Here is an 18,708-nt window from a genome sequence, read left to right on the forward strand (position 1 = left end):
AATCTCCCCGCGGGAAACTTGAACACACCTGTGATTGACAGGAAGTCATTCGTTTTCGGCTGTCTCTCGAAACTATGTGTTTTCGGTAAGATTTATGCGTGGTTATTTTGGTTACCTTTATTGTTGCGTTGTAACCTTCTTCAACAGAACTCATATTCTGCTTATTTTTGTACATTCAAGTACAAAGGCACACGTCTTAACACTCCGTTTATCGAATTGCCTGTATAGGATTTCGTTCAATCGGTGGAAAACGGCTTCATTTGGATTCATTTTGGATTATTGTTCCGGATATGAGGAGGGCAAACGTTTGGGGTTGCTGAAGACTGGAGCGGCATCAGCCATAGAGGCAAGCCGAGTACCAGCATTATCACACCGGGAGAGACTCATCAATGGCGGCCAAAGCTCGATTAAGGTATGGTTTCATCAGCACATTCACATTTGCTTTACTCTGAGACGACTTTGTGGAACTGTCAACGCTGGTGCATCTAAAAATACCTTTCATTTCTTGATACGAAGTGTCGCGGGTGATATTTTTTCTTTCTTCTTTTTTTTGTTTGCGGGCTTCATTGCCAAGCCTATTCACCTTTTGTGTCTGTAATGGCTGAAGAGGCCGAACGCCAACTTCAAATGACTGAACTTGGTGAAAATGTGGATGTTTAATCTATGACTGAAAAACGTGTGGTTAAATTAACACCAAAGGCATTGCTGGAAAAAAGAATGTTAGAAAAAAAAAAAATAAAGTCTGAATTTGGGAAACTGAATCACATATTGTGAAATTGATGGGCGAGAAACATGTAAATAAGGTGGAACCCAAAGGTCATGTCCTACCATTTGCTGCAACAACAGGACGACACTACGAATCTCCTCGTTCATATGCAAACCGCGCAACCATGCAGAGAAATGCCATTTTTCATGGAGATCCTCTACAGTTTATCAGAGCCTTTGAACACTGTGGAAACCAAAACAGCAAAAACGTTGCTCAAGGAGCATTTTGGAAATGAAATCAAGATCACGACTGCATATATGGAAAAGGTCAGGGACTGGAACAATTGCGGTTTAGTGGCATCGGAAGTGACCTCATGCAACTGAGAGACGGAGAAAAACCGGCCTTTGGAGGGTGCGCAGCCTGCGAATTTGAACAAAGCAAGTGTAACGCTACGAGCTGCGATTTCATTTGTTGATGTACCACTAGAGGAAGCCCTTATAGCCTTGTGGCTTAGACACAACAACAACCACACAGCCACGTTCCTTCAAGATTTTATTTTGTCATGAAAAATCCAATTTTGTTATTGAAGATTTTCTCAAGACGTCAGTTTCAGTCTTGTGCGGCCAGGCACGGAACGGCATCGGCCACTGGTTGGCATCGCTCCACCACGGCGTTGATCTCGCCCACGCTGACGCCATCATAGGTTCCCGTGATGGAGGTCCAGTGCGTGTCTCCGTTGTGGTTGGTGCGACTCAGCCGTGCCCTAAAGGGGATGTCGGCTCTCATCTTGCGTCCGTCCATCCTGACGCCGCACCAGAAGTTGGGTGGCACCAGAAGCTCCACGCTGACCGAGTGGGTCACCGACTCTAACAGGCTGGTCCCCTCTGAGAAGGTGACCGTCTGCTCCTCGGTGAAGTCCACGTTGCCGGGGCCTAGGATGGGCACCTTGGCCTTCATGGTGGACACGGAGCCGTTGCGGGTCTCCCGGCCGGTGTCCCAGGTCTTCTCGTTAGCGCTGGTCTTATCCAGCGTCACCGTCTTGCGCACGGCGTGGCACTCCAGGTTGGTGACTTTTGCCAGCTGCAGGGTCTCGGGCGGGTGATGAAACAGCTTCATCTGGTCCACGGCGTAGTCCACGTGAGAGATGTGCTGGCTGTATACGTCGGGGTTGACCCGCAGGACCTGGTAGCTCTTGTACCAGTACTCGTCGCCCTCCCACGGAAGGAAGAAAGCCTCGTGCATGCTCACCACCTTTGCACAATCATGTTGGCAAAAGTGTAATTTGTGGAGGTTTGAACAGAAGTTAGACAGTTTCCTCAAGTTTTTGTATTTTGCAGTTATGAAAGCATATTGGCAGAGACTAAAATGCCAAATAGGTCATTACCTGATTAATTTAACATTTTAACATGCGAAAGTTCTCGTTATAATTGATGATATATTTCACATTTTACCGTGAAAAATGTTGCTTCTCACTTGAAATGTTTTGTGTCATAATGTGATGAATTGTTACGTTTTGCTTTTTTTTTTAGGGGGGGGGGAGGAAAATAGCTATGAATCGTCCTACAAGATTTTTTTTCCCCCGGGCGAATCTGATTTTCGCAAGAGCTCTGTGCCCACCTTGCCGAGGCCGTACTTGTTCTTGCCCACAAAGATGTCGACATCTTGGCACGTCCTGATGGCGTGTGATGGAACCGAGCCGTACGAGTCCTCGGTCCACTCCAGGAACTCGAAGCGGTCCACGTTGACCAGCACGTCGAAGGCGGTCGCCGCGTACTCCTTATCGGCGTATGGGTAGTGGCAGGTGTCTCGCGTGAAGAAGCCCGCCTCGCAGTTCACCTTGCACACGTAGTCGGTTCGCTCCGCGTAGCCGTTGAAGATGGCCACCGCCCCGTCGGGGAGGGAGCCGTTCCAAGGGACCCACCTGAGGTTGGCGTGCTCGCCGAAGTGGGCCGAGAAGGAAGAGGAGGAGATCGGGCCACGTGGGGCAGGGTCACGGGCCGCTTTCAAGGGTGGGACCACCTCCCCCAGGGCCACGTTCAACCATGCTTCTTCCCTCACACAGACACACAAAAAGACACGTGAGCAACTGCACAAATTCCGAGCATCATTCTTACATTTAATTTTTCCCCTTCTTGAATTAAAAATACAAGATACACGGGACTTACGCGAATCTGACTGCAGCGTCGGGCTGCACAGCTTCAGCAGAAGCACCGACAGCACAGCAGCAAGACACCTCATCTGCAAAAATGCTCAATTTGTCAGATGTGGTCATTAAAAAAAAAAAAAAAAAAAAGCAACATGTTCTAATGAAAAAAACTCGCAACTCAAATCAAACTCATTTTTCCCCTTTTTTTTTTTAAGAAAGGAAGCTCTTGTAAAATTCCGACTTTAAAATAAATGTTTTTAGGGGTTCAAATTGGAGTACATGAATCTCATCTTATTCTAACCTCATTCCAATTCTGTTTTATGTATTTTTTTCCCCCTCAGCACTGTATTTATTTTTCTCTTGAGTCTCCAGAGGGCAGCAAAGTCAAGCTTGCCCAACGCAGGGCACTTTTTTTTTTTTAAATCGCTTTTTATTTGTTTGTGGTGTTTGCAGTGGCGCTCGCTTTACCTTGTTGATGTGTCGCTCGTTGGCCGCGTTGGTCTCGACGTTTGGCGCACGCGAAAGCTGTTTTAACGCCTCCAAGGCGACCTTCAACCCCAATAAAGGAGACAAGCCGCTGCCAGACCCTTCTTGCACGTTGAGGCATCAATGGCAACCTCACGCCTGTCTAAAAATCTTAACACCCTAACCTTACTTGGAACCCTTACTTTGGAACCCTTGTTTAAAATCCCAATATTCAGTACCAGCCACCCATACTAATTAATCCTAACAAAATCTGACATAATTTCCATTCCCCTTGCCATTGCTGCTTTTAGGAATACTTTTTGAAGCGTGTCATTTGGGTTTGAAATACGTTTTAGGGGGGCGAAAGACACGAGGGCGGCCTCCAAAGTGAAGATGCAATCGTAGCGATTCGCTTACTTTGAGCCACAAGATTCACTTAAGCTATCACAACAGATAAGATTATTGTTTTAGCACAAACGATAAGAAGTGACCTGACTCGTGCGTGACCTTGATAGCCGAGGTGATGATCGGGCTGACCTTTGTTTCAAGGTCACCAAGCACGGTCTTCGCCCTGGTGCTGGCTTACATCACACATTTGTCAGGACAAAAAAAATAAAAAGACTAGTTCTGAAAATATTGAAAGAATGAATTGAAATACTTATTTGTTATTTATATTAACCCTTTCATTCTTATTTCTCAGTTTTCTTCGTGAGCCCTTAATTTAAACAATAATCCTTGCTTGAAAGCCTCGGTCTCTACTTTCTCTACTTTCTACTTTATCCAGCTTTGATAGCCTTATCCAGCCTTAAAACCTTAAACCTTGTTTGGAATCCCTAACCATGACTAATCCTAATTGGTAGCTCATTTAAACCTGACTTTAGAAGGCATGCGTACTCAATGAAGCAATCAATTTTGTCACATCTTTATTGCAAACGATGAGCTGGCGTCACACGACAACACTGTGTTGGTCACGGCGTTCGTCACTGCGACGGGCATGGCTGCGCGTCCTCCACAGGCTGGCAGCGATCCACCACGGCGCGCACCTCCCCGATCTGGACGCCGTCATAGGTGCCCGACACGGATGTCCACTGGGTGTCGCCGTTGCGGTATGTGCGGCTGAGGCGGGCCGTGTACGGGACGTCGGCCTTCACCTTGCGGCCCTCCATTCGCACCCTGCACGAGTGGTTGGGCGGCACCGTCAGCTCCACCGATACCGAGTGGGAGATGGCCTCCACGAGGGTCGTCCCGCGGGAGAACTGCAGCGTCTTCTCGCCACTCAGCTCCAGACCGCCCGAGCCGATAAATGGGATCTTGGCCGTAATGCTGCCGGTGATACCCAACATGGTGGCGCGGCCGATGTTCCATGTGGTCTCCTTCTCGCTGGTCTTGGAGATGCTGACCGTCTTGCTCACCGCCTGACAGGGAAATTGACCATCAGCTTTTGAGAAGTTGACGAGAAATTTCACACGTGGAATTTCTTCCTTGCGTTTTTCAGCAAATATGAAATGTTTCATGGTGATTTGTGGGATTCAATGAATGGGAATCAAGGGTCATTTACAGTAAAGATCTGGTAAGACCACTTGGTCAATTCCTTGTTCATACCCATCATTGGCCACGGAACATGTCCGAGGGATTCCCTACCTGGCACTCGTTATTGGTGACGGCCGAGATGCGCATGGTCTCGGGCGGGTACTGGAAAATGGCCACGCGGTCCAGGTCGTAGTGGACGTGGGAGATGTGCTGCGTGTACGCATCCCGGTTGACGGTCAACACTTGGTACTTCTTGTACCAGTACTCGTCGCCCTCCCACGGCAAGAAGAAGGCCTCAAACTGGGGCACCACCTTGCCCAGGCCATACTTGTTCCTGCCCACAAAGATGCCAACGCCGAGGCATGTCCGCACCGAGTGCGGCGGCACAGATCCGTACGAGCCTTCCTTCCACTCCAGGAACTCAAAGTTGTCCCTGTTTACCAGCACGTGGAACTCGCGGGCGTAGTACTCAGCGTCCCCATAAGGGTAGCGACAGTAGGGCCCTAGGGCAGCGTTGTAGAAGCCCGCTTCGCACTTGTACATGCACACGTAGTCGGTACGCTCTGTGTAGCCATTGTAGATGGCAACCGCGCCGTTGGGCAGCGAGCCGTTCCACTGCCGCCACTCCAGGTTGACGTTGTCGCCGAACAGGAAGTCAGATGGCAGGGCTTCCCGTTGCAGCAGGTCGGCGGGGGTAGCCGGAGCCGCGGGCAGGGCCGGAGCTCGGTCAGGAACGATGCCCTCTAGCTGCGGGTTGAGAAGGGACGCTGCGCGGGAAAGCAAAAGGTCATGAAACGACTCGATGGTGTGGGGGATAGCGTTTGTTCACCTTTCCTGCGTTGGGCGCTCCTCTGGATTACATCTTGTACGCCAGTACAGGCCACACCCATGAGCGCGCACAGCAACAACAGCGCCCTCATCTGGTCGTTAAACAACATCGTCAACATCTTCACACATTGTATTCAGTGCTTGATTAGAGAGGAAGGTAGTAGGGCAACTACACATTACTCGTGAGGTAAAACTGTGCACTAGTTGAACTAGCTACCACCCATGACTTAAAATAATTATACTCGTTAACATCTTCCTCTTCACTCGTAGTCATATTAACAGCAAACATGTTAACTAGTGTATGAGATATTCGCATGTGAAAAGAGATCCACTTTTCTTAGCACAGAACATTTTGCCAGTAGGTGACAAAATATGACAATGCACAAATCGGCATTAATAACAGACATTAATTGATATGATTATTATCGTTACGGTGACGATGGATTAAGGATGGCACATTTCTGAAACAGGACTCACCCTGACTGCGTGCTCCGCCCTATTGACTCCTCTTCTGTCCACACCAGATTTTTATGGGCCACACTTCAAGACACGCCTTCTTTGACACCGACTCAAATGTAACGCACGTCACTCACAATGCATCTCCCACAATGCAACGCAGCCTCGTGGAAACACAACCGTATTTCACAGACACGTGATATAAAATCAACAAAAAAATGCAACACGTAATGGAAAAGTAACAAACCACATGCATTTAACACACAATGTCACACAGGAAATACAATTTGATGATGCACAGGGGATCAAGTGTTACGTAACACTTCATTTGGTACACCCTCTCTAAATCACTCGTATCACCCCAAATCTTCTCACATCTGAGTCGGAAGGATGAATAGTTGAGCAAATGTTCTGCCTGCTTTCATATCACGGACTTATCACATATACCCAGGATAAGATGGAGGATCATTGACATGAAAAGACAACAAGATAATATTGTCATTGGGTCAAAGTGCAGCCACCGGTCTGTCTCCTAAAGCAGCCGCTCATCATTTCTCCATCTGACTTCACAATATTCCTTTTCAATTTCTTCAGCGTTTCAAAGCACCTTTTGATGTGTTCCACATTTTTTTTTACATTCCACCAGTTATTTATTTGTACGTACTTATTTACCTACTCACCAGTTATTTACATACATTTGGACAGAAGAGAATAGTTTTTGTACAAATGGTCTTAGTTTTAGTGAAGACCAAATTCTATTTAATGAGTAAAGAACCATCGGATTTTGGTTGATGAAGACACAAGTCGGCCATTTGCAGATGATGTGGATGTCGGTTTTATTAGTCTTATAACAAGTCAAAACAAGTGTTCGTTTTAGCAAGGCTTGGCGTCTGGCAGCGGTTCGCAACGGTCTACCACGCCGTTAACCTCCGAGATCTGGACGCTGCTGTATGTCCCGGTGACGGTGGTCCACTTGGTCTCGCCGTTAGTATAAGTGCGTTTGAGGCGCGCTGTGTACGGGATATCCGCTCCGTACTTCTTGCCCACCATGTGGATTCTGCACAAGTGGTTGGGCGGGACAATTGTCGTCAACTTAAGTTTGTGCTCGTGGGTCTCGGTGTAAGTGGTGCCCATGGTGACGGCAATGTTGGTCTCTAAACTAAAACGAATGCCTGCCTTGGCCAGGGAGGGGATACCGGTGGTGAAGGTGGTGCTGGCTGCGATGGAGAGGCTGAAGGTGTGCTGCCACCTGTGCTCCACCTTGTTGGTCACACTGATGGTGTCAGTGACTGTGGCTTCTAGACAGTCGAGGTTTTTGATACTGTCGTTCTTCATCAGCTCCGGGGGATGCTCCACCACATTGATGCCATCGGTGTGGTAGTGTACATCCAGCAGGTGGTCCTCCTGAACATCTTCATTGGTGGTCAAGAACATATACTGTGTGGGGTAGATGTACTCTTTATTTCCCCAGGGCAAGTAAAAGACTTGCTGGCTGACATGCACCTTGCCCAGACCATATTGGTTCTTGCCAACGTATTTGTCGCTGTCCTTGCAGTTCTTAACCGCGTTCCATGCCACCGAACCATGGGCGCCCTCCTGCCACTCCAGGATTTCAAATTTGTCTTTGTTGACCAGCAAGGAAAAGTTTTCGGTACGCACTGCTTCGCCACTGAAGGAATAGACACAGCTCTGGCTTTCGCTGGGTCTGTAGTAGCCGGAATCGCACCGGTTCTTGCAGATGTAGTCGTATGTCTTTGTGTAGCCGTTGTAAATGGACACGGCTCCGTCGGGGAGATCACCGTTCCACGGCTGCCACTCGAGGTTGGTTCCCTCGAAATCGAAATCTTCGGATGACATTTCTGCTCCCCCCGTAGTCAGACGAGGTGACCCGGCACCTGATAGTTGAGGAATGACGTCGATCAGAGCCGGGTCCATCACCGGTTCTGTGAAGTAAACCAAGGAAACACATGAAGCGCTGTTGGAGAAGAGCCCAGTCAGCCAAGCATGACAACATTTGAACAGTGAAGCAAACCAACAAATCCAACCCCACGAGAGGTGTGTGGAGATTCACCGAATTTAAAAGGTCAAACTATGCACATTGGTAAAGTGATTTTTTTTGTTTTGTTTAAATCGAGTAGAACTGTCAAAATTATTCAATTCGACAAGTGAATGATTATAATTGAATTTATTTAGGGCCATTTTTTCCCTCCTACAATGGTCCAAATCCACAAATGTCAGCGTCTACATCATTCATCAATATTTGTATTCATTCATGACAAAAAGGAGATTCTCCTTTGTGTATAATCCAAAATAATCAAATCATTTTCTTAACAAAACAATGACTGCACGAATAATTAGGGCGCTCTATCGCTGTGACCTTTTCTGCTGGCTTGGCATCTTATCTATGACAGCCTTGGCACACTTAGTAGTTGATTTCAATTAAGGCCACAGGGCCGCACAGAGTCACACGGCAGAGTCGCCCCCTTGTGGATGGCCGATCAAGAGTATATACGAGTAGGAATCCTAAAGGTGGAGGTTGGACCTTCTTCCACAATTTTGCAGAGAACGCTCGATCTTTCTGGCATCCAAGTTCAACCGCAAATATGTAGTCTTCTGGTAGTTGCAACTAGCATAGCAAGCATTAAAAGTAAAAGATCCAGGTGAAGGATTACCCCAGGATTTACCTTTGCCTAATGGTTATTTATTTTCATCAGGGCACAATACCTAATAAACAGTAATATAGAAAAATAGTTTTGAAATACAATGTAATGCGAAATAAAATGTGTTCACATTATTCGTTTTATTCGATAGAACGAAATAATAATTCTAAAAATATAATAACCCTGAAATCCAGTCCAGTTGCAGTAAACGTTTAAGAGCAATACATTTGCATTCAGCATGGATCATTATTTTTATTCAAGCATATTTAGGTGCGATTTTCACCCTAATGATAATCTTCTAAATCTAGCCAACACTAGCTCTATCCCAAACCCTTAACCTTAACCAAGCTTAACCCACTGAAAATATGACAACAACCGTGAACAAGAAGAACAACATAAGAACAACAACCGTGGGACTCATGTTGTTGCTTACTGAGCTGTGTGCAGTCGGGACCTTGGGCCGAGGCCAAAGCCGGCAAGGCCAGCAGCAGGAGTACCACTGGCGGATACATCGGACACCAGAGATGACACACTGTACACCAAAACTAGATCTCCAAGCTGAATCCAAGAGTGTCTTCTCTGAAGCCATAGGCAGCAGATGAAAAAGTACACTATATGTACTCTACTCTTCAGTTGGACTTTTGACTTTGCGCCGACCTCCAGACAAAACATTGACCAGTGCAGACAAAACTAACAGGATACTGCTTGTTTTGGATGGGTTTCAGGTTTGGCTTATTCGTTGCCAAGTGTTTTTTGGGAAAGACAACCCCCAGAGGCCCAGCAAATTCTGAGTATTCTAACTAATCTTTCAAGGCTGACGCAATATTGCGTGTATAGACTGAAGATCGGACTCCACTCTTTGAGTAGTAAAAAAACTATGCTTTTACCTTATTCTGTTTTTTTTCTCATTCATCCAAGACATTTCATTCTCACAGCATTACATACGAGCAATACTGTAATACTGAAGTAGTTAACTGTGATCAATCGATTTGTAGAAGCTCTCAGCAAAATGCTACATGTTAGCTGCAGCATATAAGACGTTCACGATTTATCTTTGCATTTTTCAGAACAATATGAATCGGGTCACTGTAAAGTTCATCAGTCCTTGTCGTATGACGAGATCTCGTTTAAATATGGCTCAAACCATCGCCACGTTGCTCATGACGGGCGAAGCAGTCAAGACTGTGGCATTTCATGTCGTTGTCCTGCTATGTCTCGTGTTTTCAACTCCACTTTCTTTGGATCATCTCTGCCAGTATGACCATGTTGACTCATTTGTACGCACTCGCCACTCCGCAAGACATCACCAGCCAACATTGATCACCATGGCAAGCCGAGGGAGGGAAGGAGGGAGGGAGGGAGGGAGGGAGGGATGGTTTTGTGGGGATAGATGGATGGATTTGGGTGGAATCTTGCTTGTCTCTGTCTGCCCTGGCAACTGACTGGTGACCTGTCCAGGGTGGGCAGATGGATAGATCTGTCCATGACTTGAATCAAAGCAGAAGCATTTTTGTGTGAACATTATTTTTATTTCAGTTTTGCAAATAATGGAAAATCTTAACAAGGCTTGACATCTGGCAGAAATTCACAGCGTTCCATTTCAGCTTGAACCTCCGAGATCTGGACTCCCTTGAAGGTCCCGGTGACGGTAGTCCACTTGGTCTCCCCGTTGCGGTAAACGCGTTTGAGGCGCGCCGTGTACGGGATATCCAATCCGTACTTCTTGCCCTGCATTTTGACGGTGCATGAGTGGGCGGGGGGCACCCGAGTATCCAGCGTCAGAGTGTGGGTGGTGGTGTCAGTATAGGTAGTCTCTTTGGTTAACCTATAAGTGAAGGCGGTCTTGAAGTCAATATTCCCTTTGACTACAAAGGGGATTCCCGTCTCGATGGTGATGCCGACTCCCACCGTGATGGAGAAGTTAATGTCCCACTTTCGTGTTGTTGCAACAGTCTTGGTTAGGGTGATCTCATTCTTGATGGGCTTGCACTCCCTATTTACAATTGTGCCCTTGTTCAAGACCTCAGGGGGATACTCGATGGGCGTTATGCCCTCTGTATGGTATTTGACTTCCATCAGGTGCTCTCTCTTAACGTCTTTCATGGTCTCCAGGACCTGGTAGTCATTGTACCAATAACGCGTTCCACCCCAGGGTAAGTAGAATACCTTTTCGCTGACTTTCACTTCTCCCAGTCCATACTGGTTCTTCCCCACGTATATATCTTCATTAACGCAGGTCTTAATAGAATTGGGCGTCACTGAGCCACCGTAGCCCTTTTTCCACTCCAGAATCTCAAATTCGTCTTTGTTGACCAGCACGTCAAACTGCTCGGCGGTGTACCCCGCCCCATCGGCTGTGTAGGCGCAGACAGCCGTGCTGAGCGTGGAGTCTAAGTAGCCTGGATGGCAGTTCACTTTGCAGACGTAATCTACGCGGCTGGAATACGAGTTGTAGATGGACACGGCGCCGTCAGGGATGATGCCGTCCCACCACTTCCATTCCAAGTTTTTTTCATCAAAGTCTGTCGACGGGGCATCCCGCGCTTCTTTCAAAAAGTCAGATGACGGGCTCAGAGCTGGTTTTGAGGGGGGCTGTTCTGGATACTTGTTTTCCAGATCGGGATGGAGGTTAGCTGGAGCTGTTGAGTGAAGGAAAGAAGAAAACAGTCAGTGAGCCGAGGAGTCACCAGAAACTAATGCCGGGCAAATGCCGGGTCTGACTCTAGTAGTCCACCTCAGGCGGTCCGTGTCAATTTACCAGTAGTGTCAATGAGCTTTGTCAACTGTTTGCTAGCCCACTTGGCAACCCTTCCTACGTTGCAGATGGAGTACTTGGCGAAGCTCAAACCTTGGAATCAACACCATGTCACCGTCGACAATTTGAAGGCATCTTGTGTTTGTGTGATGTTTAAGGCAGGGGTTCTCAAACTTTTTGGAGTCAGGGAGCAGTTATTTTTTTTTTGTTTTTTTTTGTTTTTTTTTGCAAGGACCCCTTGTAATCCTAATGCCAATTCATAAAAGCTACTACTCACATGCGCCCCTAAATGTTCAAGGGCTACATTTGAACCATGTCATGTTTATTTGATCCCTGGGGGACCTAGTTTGAGAACCACTGGTTACCGCTGGAACTTGGCCGTTGATCGCAGTTGTCAAGGCTCGCGCACGAGGTCAGGTGCATCAAGGCCAACAGCAGAAGAGGAACCCACAGTTTGGCCATCTTGTTTTGTTCTTAAACGAGACAAGCGAATAATGTTGAGGAAGGCATCAAACGATGTCGAGCAACAAGGCAAGGATGACGAGAAGAGCGTCAAATCGCATAGAGGAACAAAAACAAGGACGACGAGGAGATGCACTCACCATCAATTCAAGCGTGTCTGCTACTGGTAAAAGGCGGCACACACAAATATAGTCCTACATACAGTTGTACTTTGACTCTGTTTAAAAGATCGACCAGTGCAAACAAATCAGGATAGGACAATTCTGAAACTCCTTTTCTCGACATGTGGAAAAAAATAAAAACTTTTGGACATCCGTAAATATTGCATGCTTCCTTAAAATTGCATGAAATTAATGTCAAATTTCCATGATGAAAACCGTGTAAATACAAAAACAAATGCAAATTATTTTCATGGAATACAGTCAAGTGCAAGTAATACATTTGAGTCAGAGCTTTAAGTAACATTTCGGAATGGCCAGAGTTTTGTCAGGATAGTTTGTCACTTTGTTCTTTACTTCACATTTGATTCAATTGTGGTGTCTCAGTCTAAACACTGAGCAGCACACACAAATATAGTCCTACATACAGTTGTACTTTGACTCTGTTTAAAAGATCGACCAGTGCAAACAAATCAGGATAGGACAATTCTGAAACTGTTTTTCTCGACATATGAAAAAAATAAAAACTTTTGGACACCCGTAAATATTGCATGCTTCCTTAAAATTGCATGAAATTAATGTCAAATTTCCATGATGAAAACCGTGTAAATACAAAAACAAATGCAAATTATTTTCATGGAATACAGTCAAGTGCAAGTAATACATTTGAGTCAGAGCTTTAAGTAACATTTCGGAATGGCCAGAGTTTTGTCAGGATAGTTTGTCACTTTGTTCTTTACTTCACATTTGATTCAATTGTGGTGTCTCAGTCTAAACACTGAGCAGCACCCACATAATGACGTCCATCATGAAGAAGGCACAAAGAGGAAACCTGACATTGTTTCAAATACACCCCAAAAATGTCCGCTCCCAGACATCCCATATGAGCTGGAGTTGCCCTACATGTTTTTTTTAAACGTCGTGAGGATCACGTGGATGTCAACTTGCATTCCAAGACGGCAGTGAATCATCCTCTTGATATTCCCAACATTCCCTGCCAGGCGAGTGGAGCGCAGGAAGAAGCTGGCGACCGGCGTATGAAAAATGCACAAGCGCGTTTGCTCGCGCACACTGATCTTCACGTCACCCGTCATCGCACGGCAGCTCGTCCCGCTCCTTCCCGCTCGTTGCGAAAACTAGGAATGAATACGTTCCTGCCTCCATTCCAGGGCAGCAAAGTGTGAAGACTGCTCTCATGAAGTGTCTTGTGTGAAATGCGGCTGATGAGACGTCTCATATTACACACAGCTGCTTTCTGAGAGGATACCTACCAAGGTTTGTGTCTACCAAGAAGATGTCCTTAGCAAAACGTCACAGTCCCATACAAGACATCCCTGGCATTAGTTTATCTTCACTTTTTCTTCATCTTTGATATCCCATCCACCATCTCTTGGGTGTCTCCTTTGTCCTTGTGAACCTTTTGACCTGGCTAGCGCCAGCAGGAGGGTTGGCGAGCTTGAGGGACCAGGTGTCACCCCCTGGTTGTCTGACCCACCTGCCAGCCTCTCTTCCGAGGAGTAATAAATGCCACCGACATCAACATGCTAATGTCCCTAACCGCCAACAGTTGGCATTTAATATTCATGAGGCTCAATTAGCATGCGTTGTCCCATAGAATATGCCCATGAGGTGTCCAGGCACAAGGTGAACAAGATGCCCCTAACGAGACAATATCCTCATTGAGACACAGTACATTCAAAGTTGTCCGGAACAAGGTGTCCCCTATGAAACTGAGAGTAAACGTGCCCCGTATGAAATGTTCCTAATATATCCCTAACAGGATGTCTCATACTACAAGATGAAGATATGTCATTGTTTACGACATGTTTCATACGTGACGAGATGTCCTTCGGAAAATGTCCTACGCGAGATTTCCTGAACAAGATGTGCCGTATGGCTCGTCCGCAACAAAATATCTCGATTGGTACGTCTGAGACGTGTACAATTAGACGCTCCGTGTGAGACGTATATAAAGAAAATGGACATGTCCCATATGTGACAACCCCAACGAGATGTACCTAAAGGAAGTTCCTTATGAGAGATCTGTGACATGATGTTCCATATCAAACAAGATGGCCCAAACCAGACATCGCTAAAAAGATGACTTCTATATAAGACGACGACGCCAAGATCTTCTCCCAAGCAAGATGCCTGATGTGAGATGACCTTAACATCAGAAAAACACGTTAACAGCCGGCCGGCACTGAATATTCACAAGGCCAAATTAGCATAACGGACAACAAAAAGCACCGCTAAACGTTTTTGCCCGGGATGACTCGGAAAGCGCTCGGACGTCGGCGCTTCTCTGCTGCGGCGGGGTTAGAGGCCGCCACGGGAAGATGGCAGCGGGAAACGGCGAGCTTTCAAGCCCCCCCCCCCCCCCCCACGTAAAAAGCCTCCTCATGCGGCGATGCTCTTTTCCCGTGCGCTTCACTGAAGATGAGCCGGAATATTCTGCCTGGAGAGGAAAAAAAAGAGAGCTTTTTTCCAAAAGTGGGGTCAGAGTGTTGGAGAGTCTTCAAATGGAGATGTTTGCATTATTCAAGAGATTCACGGAGATGCTCGCCCTCGCTCCCTGGCATAAAGCCTCGCGTTGGCTTTGTCAGGGAGTCACCGTTACAGTCACTCTGGGGGGGGGGGGGGGGGATCATCATCATAATCGTGCGATACTGGAAAAATATTATCAACTAACAAGAAAACCCAACCAGTGTGTCTCCGGGTCAAGACGACTCTGGTTAGAACCCAGAGTGTCATGAGCTCAAAAAAGGTTCCGCTTGCGAGATGAGAGATCTTGAACCTTCAGAACGGAAGAGATAAGAATCCAAATAAACAAATAAATGAAAACAAACACCTTTTTGTCATCGCCTCCTCTCAGATTTGGGTTGCAAGTCTCCTTTGTTCAAGTAGATACAATTCTGTCTGCTATCTTGACATTCTGAGTGGAATAGTTCCTGTAAGTCAGTGTCCGTGTGTGTGTGTGTGTTCCCTCGTGAAGTTTCAAGCAGCGTGAAAGGAATCCAAGTCGACAAAGATGCTTGTCGACAACAAGATGAACAAACGTTCCCTCGGCACGTTCCTCCGCCTAGTTGAGCCAAACATGACTCGGTCGCCTACGACAAGCTCACAATTTGTCAAGTTGATGAGCCATTCATAGGCTCACTGTCTTGAGAACCCAATAGGAATGCCACATTCAAACCAGAACAGGGATCTCTTTTTCCAAAACCCAGAGTGACATTAGCTGCGGAACCTTTGTCTCCAGCACCATGTGATCACTTCTAGAAAACCTAATGGCATTTGCTTCAAAACTCAATAAAAGCGCAGTTTTGGAATCAACTTCAGATTACTTCTTCAGAATCTTTGGGTGCAATTAAGGTCACTTGCTCCAGAACTTCAAAGTATCATCTTTGATTTAATCTAGCACAACCAGTGAAAGATTGAAAGCAGCATTTAGACTGCCTTGAGTGTAGTCAGCGCTAGAACCCAGAACATCAGTAGCACCAGAACCCCGAATGAGATCATCTTTAACAGTTTCATATGGTCAACACAAGTCTCAGGAACGGTTAATCCAAAGTGAAATTGTCTTGAAATCCAAAGTGTCACCAGCTGAAGAGCTTTCACTATGATCAGTGTTCAAACCCCGAGTGTCACAGGCATTAGAACCCAAAAGAACAAGACTTGGCTCGACTTAAGAACATAGTTTCAGCAGCTCGAGGAGCTAGACGGAGGTCATCTGAGAACCAGAGCATATGTAGGTCTCAAAAAAACATCCGTGTAGGTAAGGTTGAAAGAATAACTGGATCCACGATCAAATTTGGTCTCATCAAGCAGATCTTCAAGAGACAATTAAGTGCGTTTATGGATACAACCTTCAGGATATGTGGATCTGCCTGGACCGCATGTCACATGGCAAGATTTTTAATGATTTGTATTTTCCTCATTCATCTGAGTAGATCATGGACATTGCGTCAATGTAGTTGTGACACTGGTGAGTGCTGTGTGGGTCGAGTGCTGAGTGTGTGTGCATGTGCGTGTGCGCACGGGGGGTAAAAGGAGTAAAAGTAAGGCTCTCATGAATATTACACACTCTTGTCTGCACAAGACACTGAAATCTCAGCCTGCTTCCACCTTTTGAATTATTTACCACCTGAAACATTTTCTTCTTCTACTTGTTCTGCCTTTTTTTAAGATATATATACAGTGAGAGATATGTGCAAGATATTCCAAAATATGAGCGAGACCTCCTTGAGAGTGAGATGTTAGCGAGGGATTTGCAAAATGAGATTTTGCGAGATAAAGGACGGTACGTGAGATTGCTCTCAAGACATCAGTCACCAATTTGGTGAGGAATTGATATTATCGAATGAGATTTTGGCGAGATACTGTGAAGATTTTTTTTCCATAGGCGATAAGTGAGAGATGATTAGTGAGGTATTGATTTATAGCCGTGAGATATCAGTGAGGTATTGTCAAAGGTTTATAGACATATTGCTGACAATAGGCGTGGTGTCGTTGATGTGCGATATTAGTGAGAGGTTACGAGATATTACTGGGATTTCTGTGGGATAATATTTGCAAGGTATTCGGGATATAATAGCTCAGAGCTTTTAGAGGTGAGATGTTACCAAGGTACGAGTGAGGTTGTCAATGGGATATATGCGAGATGAGTAGGATATTGTTAAGATTAATAATCAAATATGATTGAGATTATCATGAGATGAATCAAGCAAACATTGACCTTGCTACATTGACATCTCGAGTTTGATGGTGAGGTGAAGGATGGAGGTCCACAATCGTCCTACTGGACGTGCGCACAAATGCTCAGCTGTGACGTGACGCACTCAAGGCACGCACACACACGGCCAGTGCGGCGCCGCTCGGACGTGTGTGCGCGCGCCGCGGCGGCAACAGACTGGAGCGGAGTGGCCGTGTCACTAGAGGCTCTTATCTCCCTGCAGGAGGTTCGCATCCCGACTGGACTACCTTCCAGTGTTTATAGAGAATGTTCTGGAAGGGAATCAAACAAGTTTGCTGACTTTTTTAGTTTTTTTTTTGTTGGGTATGTGTGTGTTTATTTCTTTTTCTCTGAGGCACTTACTCACTTTTGCGTTCATTTGCAAAGCGGGACCAGTACCAAAGTGATGGGTAAGATCTCTGTCTTTGTGCGTGTGCTGCTTGAATGCGATTGAACAGTCAACAACACCTCAAAGTGACGTCACACTTTAGAGACGCTTCATTGGTTGACTGTGACATACTTGACATACATGATTAAAAGAAGAAGCGGGGCCATGGATGGATGGATGGATGGATGGATGATGCTGGATTGTTGGATTATTGGATGGCAAAATGAAGCGGCAGTATGTAAAAGATTATTCTTTTATGACTGAGATGATTAGTACGATATTAATGAGATGATCGAATATGATTAGGATATTACTGGGAGATTTGTGATGGTTTTGAGATGATCAGTAAAATCTTTCTGAACTATTTGCAAGATATTGATGAAATGCAGGTCATTCATATTGTGAGCTAGTAATAAAATTGTAAAGTAATAAAATTATAAATAAATAATATAAATAATTGAATTTTAATTAAATAATAGATAAAGTAATGAAATTGTAAATAGTGAGAAATTGTCTTTTTAGAAATTAGAATTAGAAGTAATTAATTACTAATTAGATAGTAAAAATAGAGAGTAGCCATATGTTTGCGAGATATGAATGAAATAATTGCAAAATATTGGCAATATATTCGTGAGAGAAACGGAACATATTGGTGACATACTGCTGCAATATTTGTGAGATAAAAAGATGTTACTGAAATAGTAAGATGCCAATTGGCGCCATTTAATGAATTATTGTTAAGATACTAGCAAGATATTGTTGTTTGCCTGCGTGTGTGCCTTGCAATTAGCTGGCAACCAGTTCAGCGTGTATTAATGTGTATTATCTTATTCGTGAGATGACGTAATATTGACTGAGATACGATACATTAGGATCCACTGAGCTGTGGCCCATCTGCTACAGGCAAAGTGTAATATTACAAATAGACATTAAAGAAATATACATGAGAAAAGAGTCGAGGATTTGCAGCAGCGGAAAGTTAAATTTCTGTTTTATTATGCAGACGCCCTGCATTAAACATGCGACTAATGAAGCGCGCCTTACCGTCGCTAACACGTTAGCATATGGCGTGATGGCACGTCTTGCCACTCCCCCCACCCCCCAAACATTCCAAGAATCCCGAAAGGACTCGGATGAAACCTCGTCCTCTTCTTTTTTTTTTTCTCTTCTTCCTTCCCGTGTGGATGCTCACGACCACGCCCCCTTCAGGCTGTTGATGGAGAGCATTTCGAATGTCAGCCGGGACAGTGGTCATCGCAGGTGGAATTCTGGCTGCCGTCATCTTACTCACCATTGTCGCTGTGCTGTGTTTATGTAGATTGCAGGTACGTCTGCTGGCTCCTGTCGATTCGCTCGTTTTGCGACAAACTGCAACGCGATGCGGCTCGTGCTAATTACCACCGCGATACACTGTAACTGACC

The 18,708-nt window shown here is 45.6% G+C and overlaps 5 protein-coding genes across 9 annotated transcripts in view; 1 reads left to right on the forward strand and 4 right to left on the reverse strand.

Annotated features, from left to right (window-relative positions):
- The window catches only part of fam163b (family with sequence similarity 163 member B), a 20,664-nt gene continuing 1,956 nt past the window's right edge, over positions 1 to 18,708 (forward strand). Inside the window, exons 1-2 of one of the 3 annotated variants that reach the window (XM_085909343.1) lie at positions 1 to 85; positions 229 to 412. In XM_085909343.1, coding sequence (XP_085765469.1) covers positions 75 to 85; positions 229 to 412 — 195 coding nt within the window. In that variant the 5' untranslated portion in view covers positions 1 to 74. Of the gene's footprint in view, positions 413 to 18,495; positions 18,612 to 18,708 lie in introns of all 3 variants that reach the window. The other 2 variants (XM_085909344.1, XM_085909342.1) reach the window with 2 other exon arrangements.
- On the reverse strand, positions 1,255 to 3,342 carry LOC147058381 (natterin-3-like). Its single transcript, XM_085909309.1, has 4 exons — positions 3,321 to 3,342; positions 2,872 to 2,944; positions 2,324 to 2,754; positions 1,255 to 1,957 (listed from the first exon to the last, which is right to left on the reverse strand). The coding sequence occupies exons 2-4, from the start codon at positions 2,942 to 2,944 to the stop codon at positions 1,316 to 1,318; spliced, it is 1,146 nt and encodes a 381-aa protein (XP_085765435.1). The 5' UTR covers positions 3,321 to 3,342; the 3' UTR covers positions 1,255 to 1,315.
- Positions 4,238 to 6,794, reverse strand: LOC147058382 (natterin-3-like). Of its 2 annotated transcripts, XM_085909303.1 has the most exons (4): positions 6,153 to 6,794; positions 5,677 to 5,767; positions 4,959 to 5,614; positions 4,238 to 4,732 (listed from the first exon to the last, which is right to left on the reverse strand). In XM_085909303.1, exons 2-4 carry the CDS (start codon positions 5,765 to 5,767, stop codon positions 4,298 to 4,300), a joined length of 1,182 nt encoding a protein of 393 aa, XP_085765429.1. In that variant the 5' UTR covers positions 6,153 to 6,794; the 3' UTR covers positions 4,238 to 4,297. The 2 variants fall into 2 exon arrangements, with proteins under 2 accessions (XP_085765429.1, XP_085765428.1); XM_085909302.1 differs by having other exon boundaries at positions 5,677 to 6,794.
- Positions 6,943 to 9,391, reverse strand: LOC147058383 (natterin-3-like). Its single transcript, XM_085909307.1, has 2 exons — positions 9,225 to 9,391; positions 6,943 to 8,074 (listed from the first exon to the last, which is right to left on the reverse strand). Exons 1-2 carry the CDS (start codon positions 9,301 to 9,303, stop codon positions 7,005 to 7,007), a joined length of 1,149 nt encoding a protein of 382 aa, XP_085765433.1. The 5' UTR covers positions 9,304 to 9,391; the 3' UTR covers positions 6,943 to 7,004.
- LOC147058384 (natterin-3-like) lies at positions 10,299 to 12,204 on the reverse strand. 2 transcript variants are annotated; one of them, XM_085909297.1, is made up of 4 exons: positions 12,149 to 12,204; positions 11,912 to 12,019; positions 11,550 to 11,639; positions 10,299 to 11,430 (listed from the first exon to the last, which is right to left on the reverse strand). In XM_085909297.1, exons 2-4 carry the CDS (start codon positions 12,006 to 12,008, stop codon positions 10,349 to 10,351), a joined length of 1,269 nt encoding a protein of 422 aa, XP_085765423.1. In that variant the 5' UTR covers positions 12,009 to 12,019; positions 12,149 to 12,204; the 3' UTR covers positions 10,299 to 10,348. The 2 variants fall into 2 exon arrangements, with proteins under 2 accessions (XP_085765423.1, XP_085765424.1); XM_085909298.1 differs by lacking the exon at positions 11,550 to 11,639 and having other exon boundaries at positions 12,149 to 12,191.

This window comes from Syngnathus leptorhynchus, chromosome 4 (assembly GCF_054491065.1).
Source record: "Syngnathus leptorhynchus isolate UIUO chromosome 4, UIUO_Slep, whole genome shotgun sequence".
NCBI classification, from domain to species: domain Eukaryota; kingdom Metazoa; phylum Chordata; class Actinopteri; order Syngnathiformes; family Syngnathidae; genus Syngnathus; species Syngnathus leptorhynchus.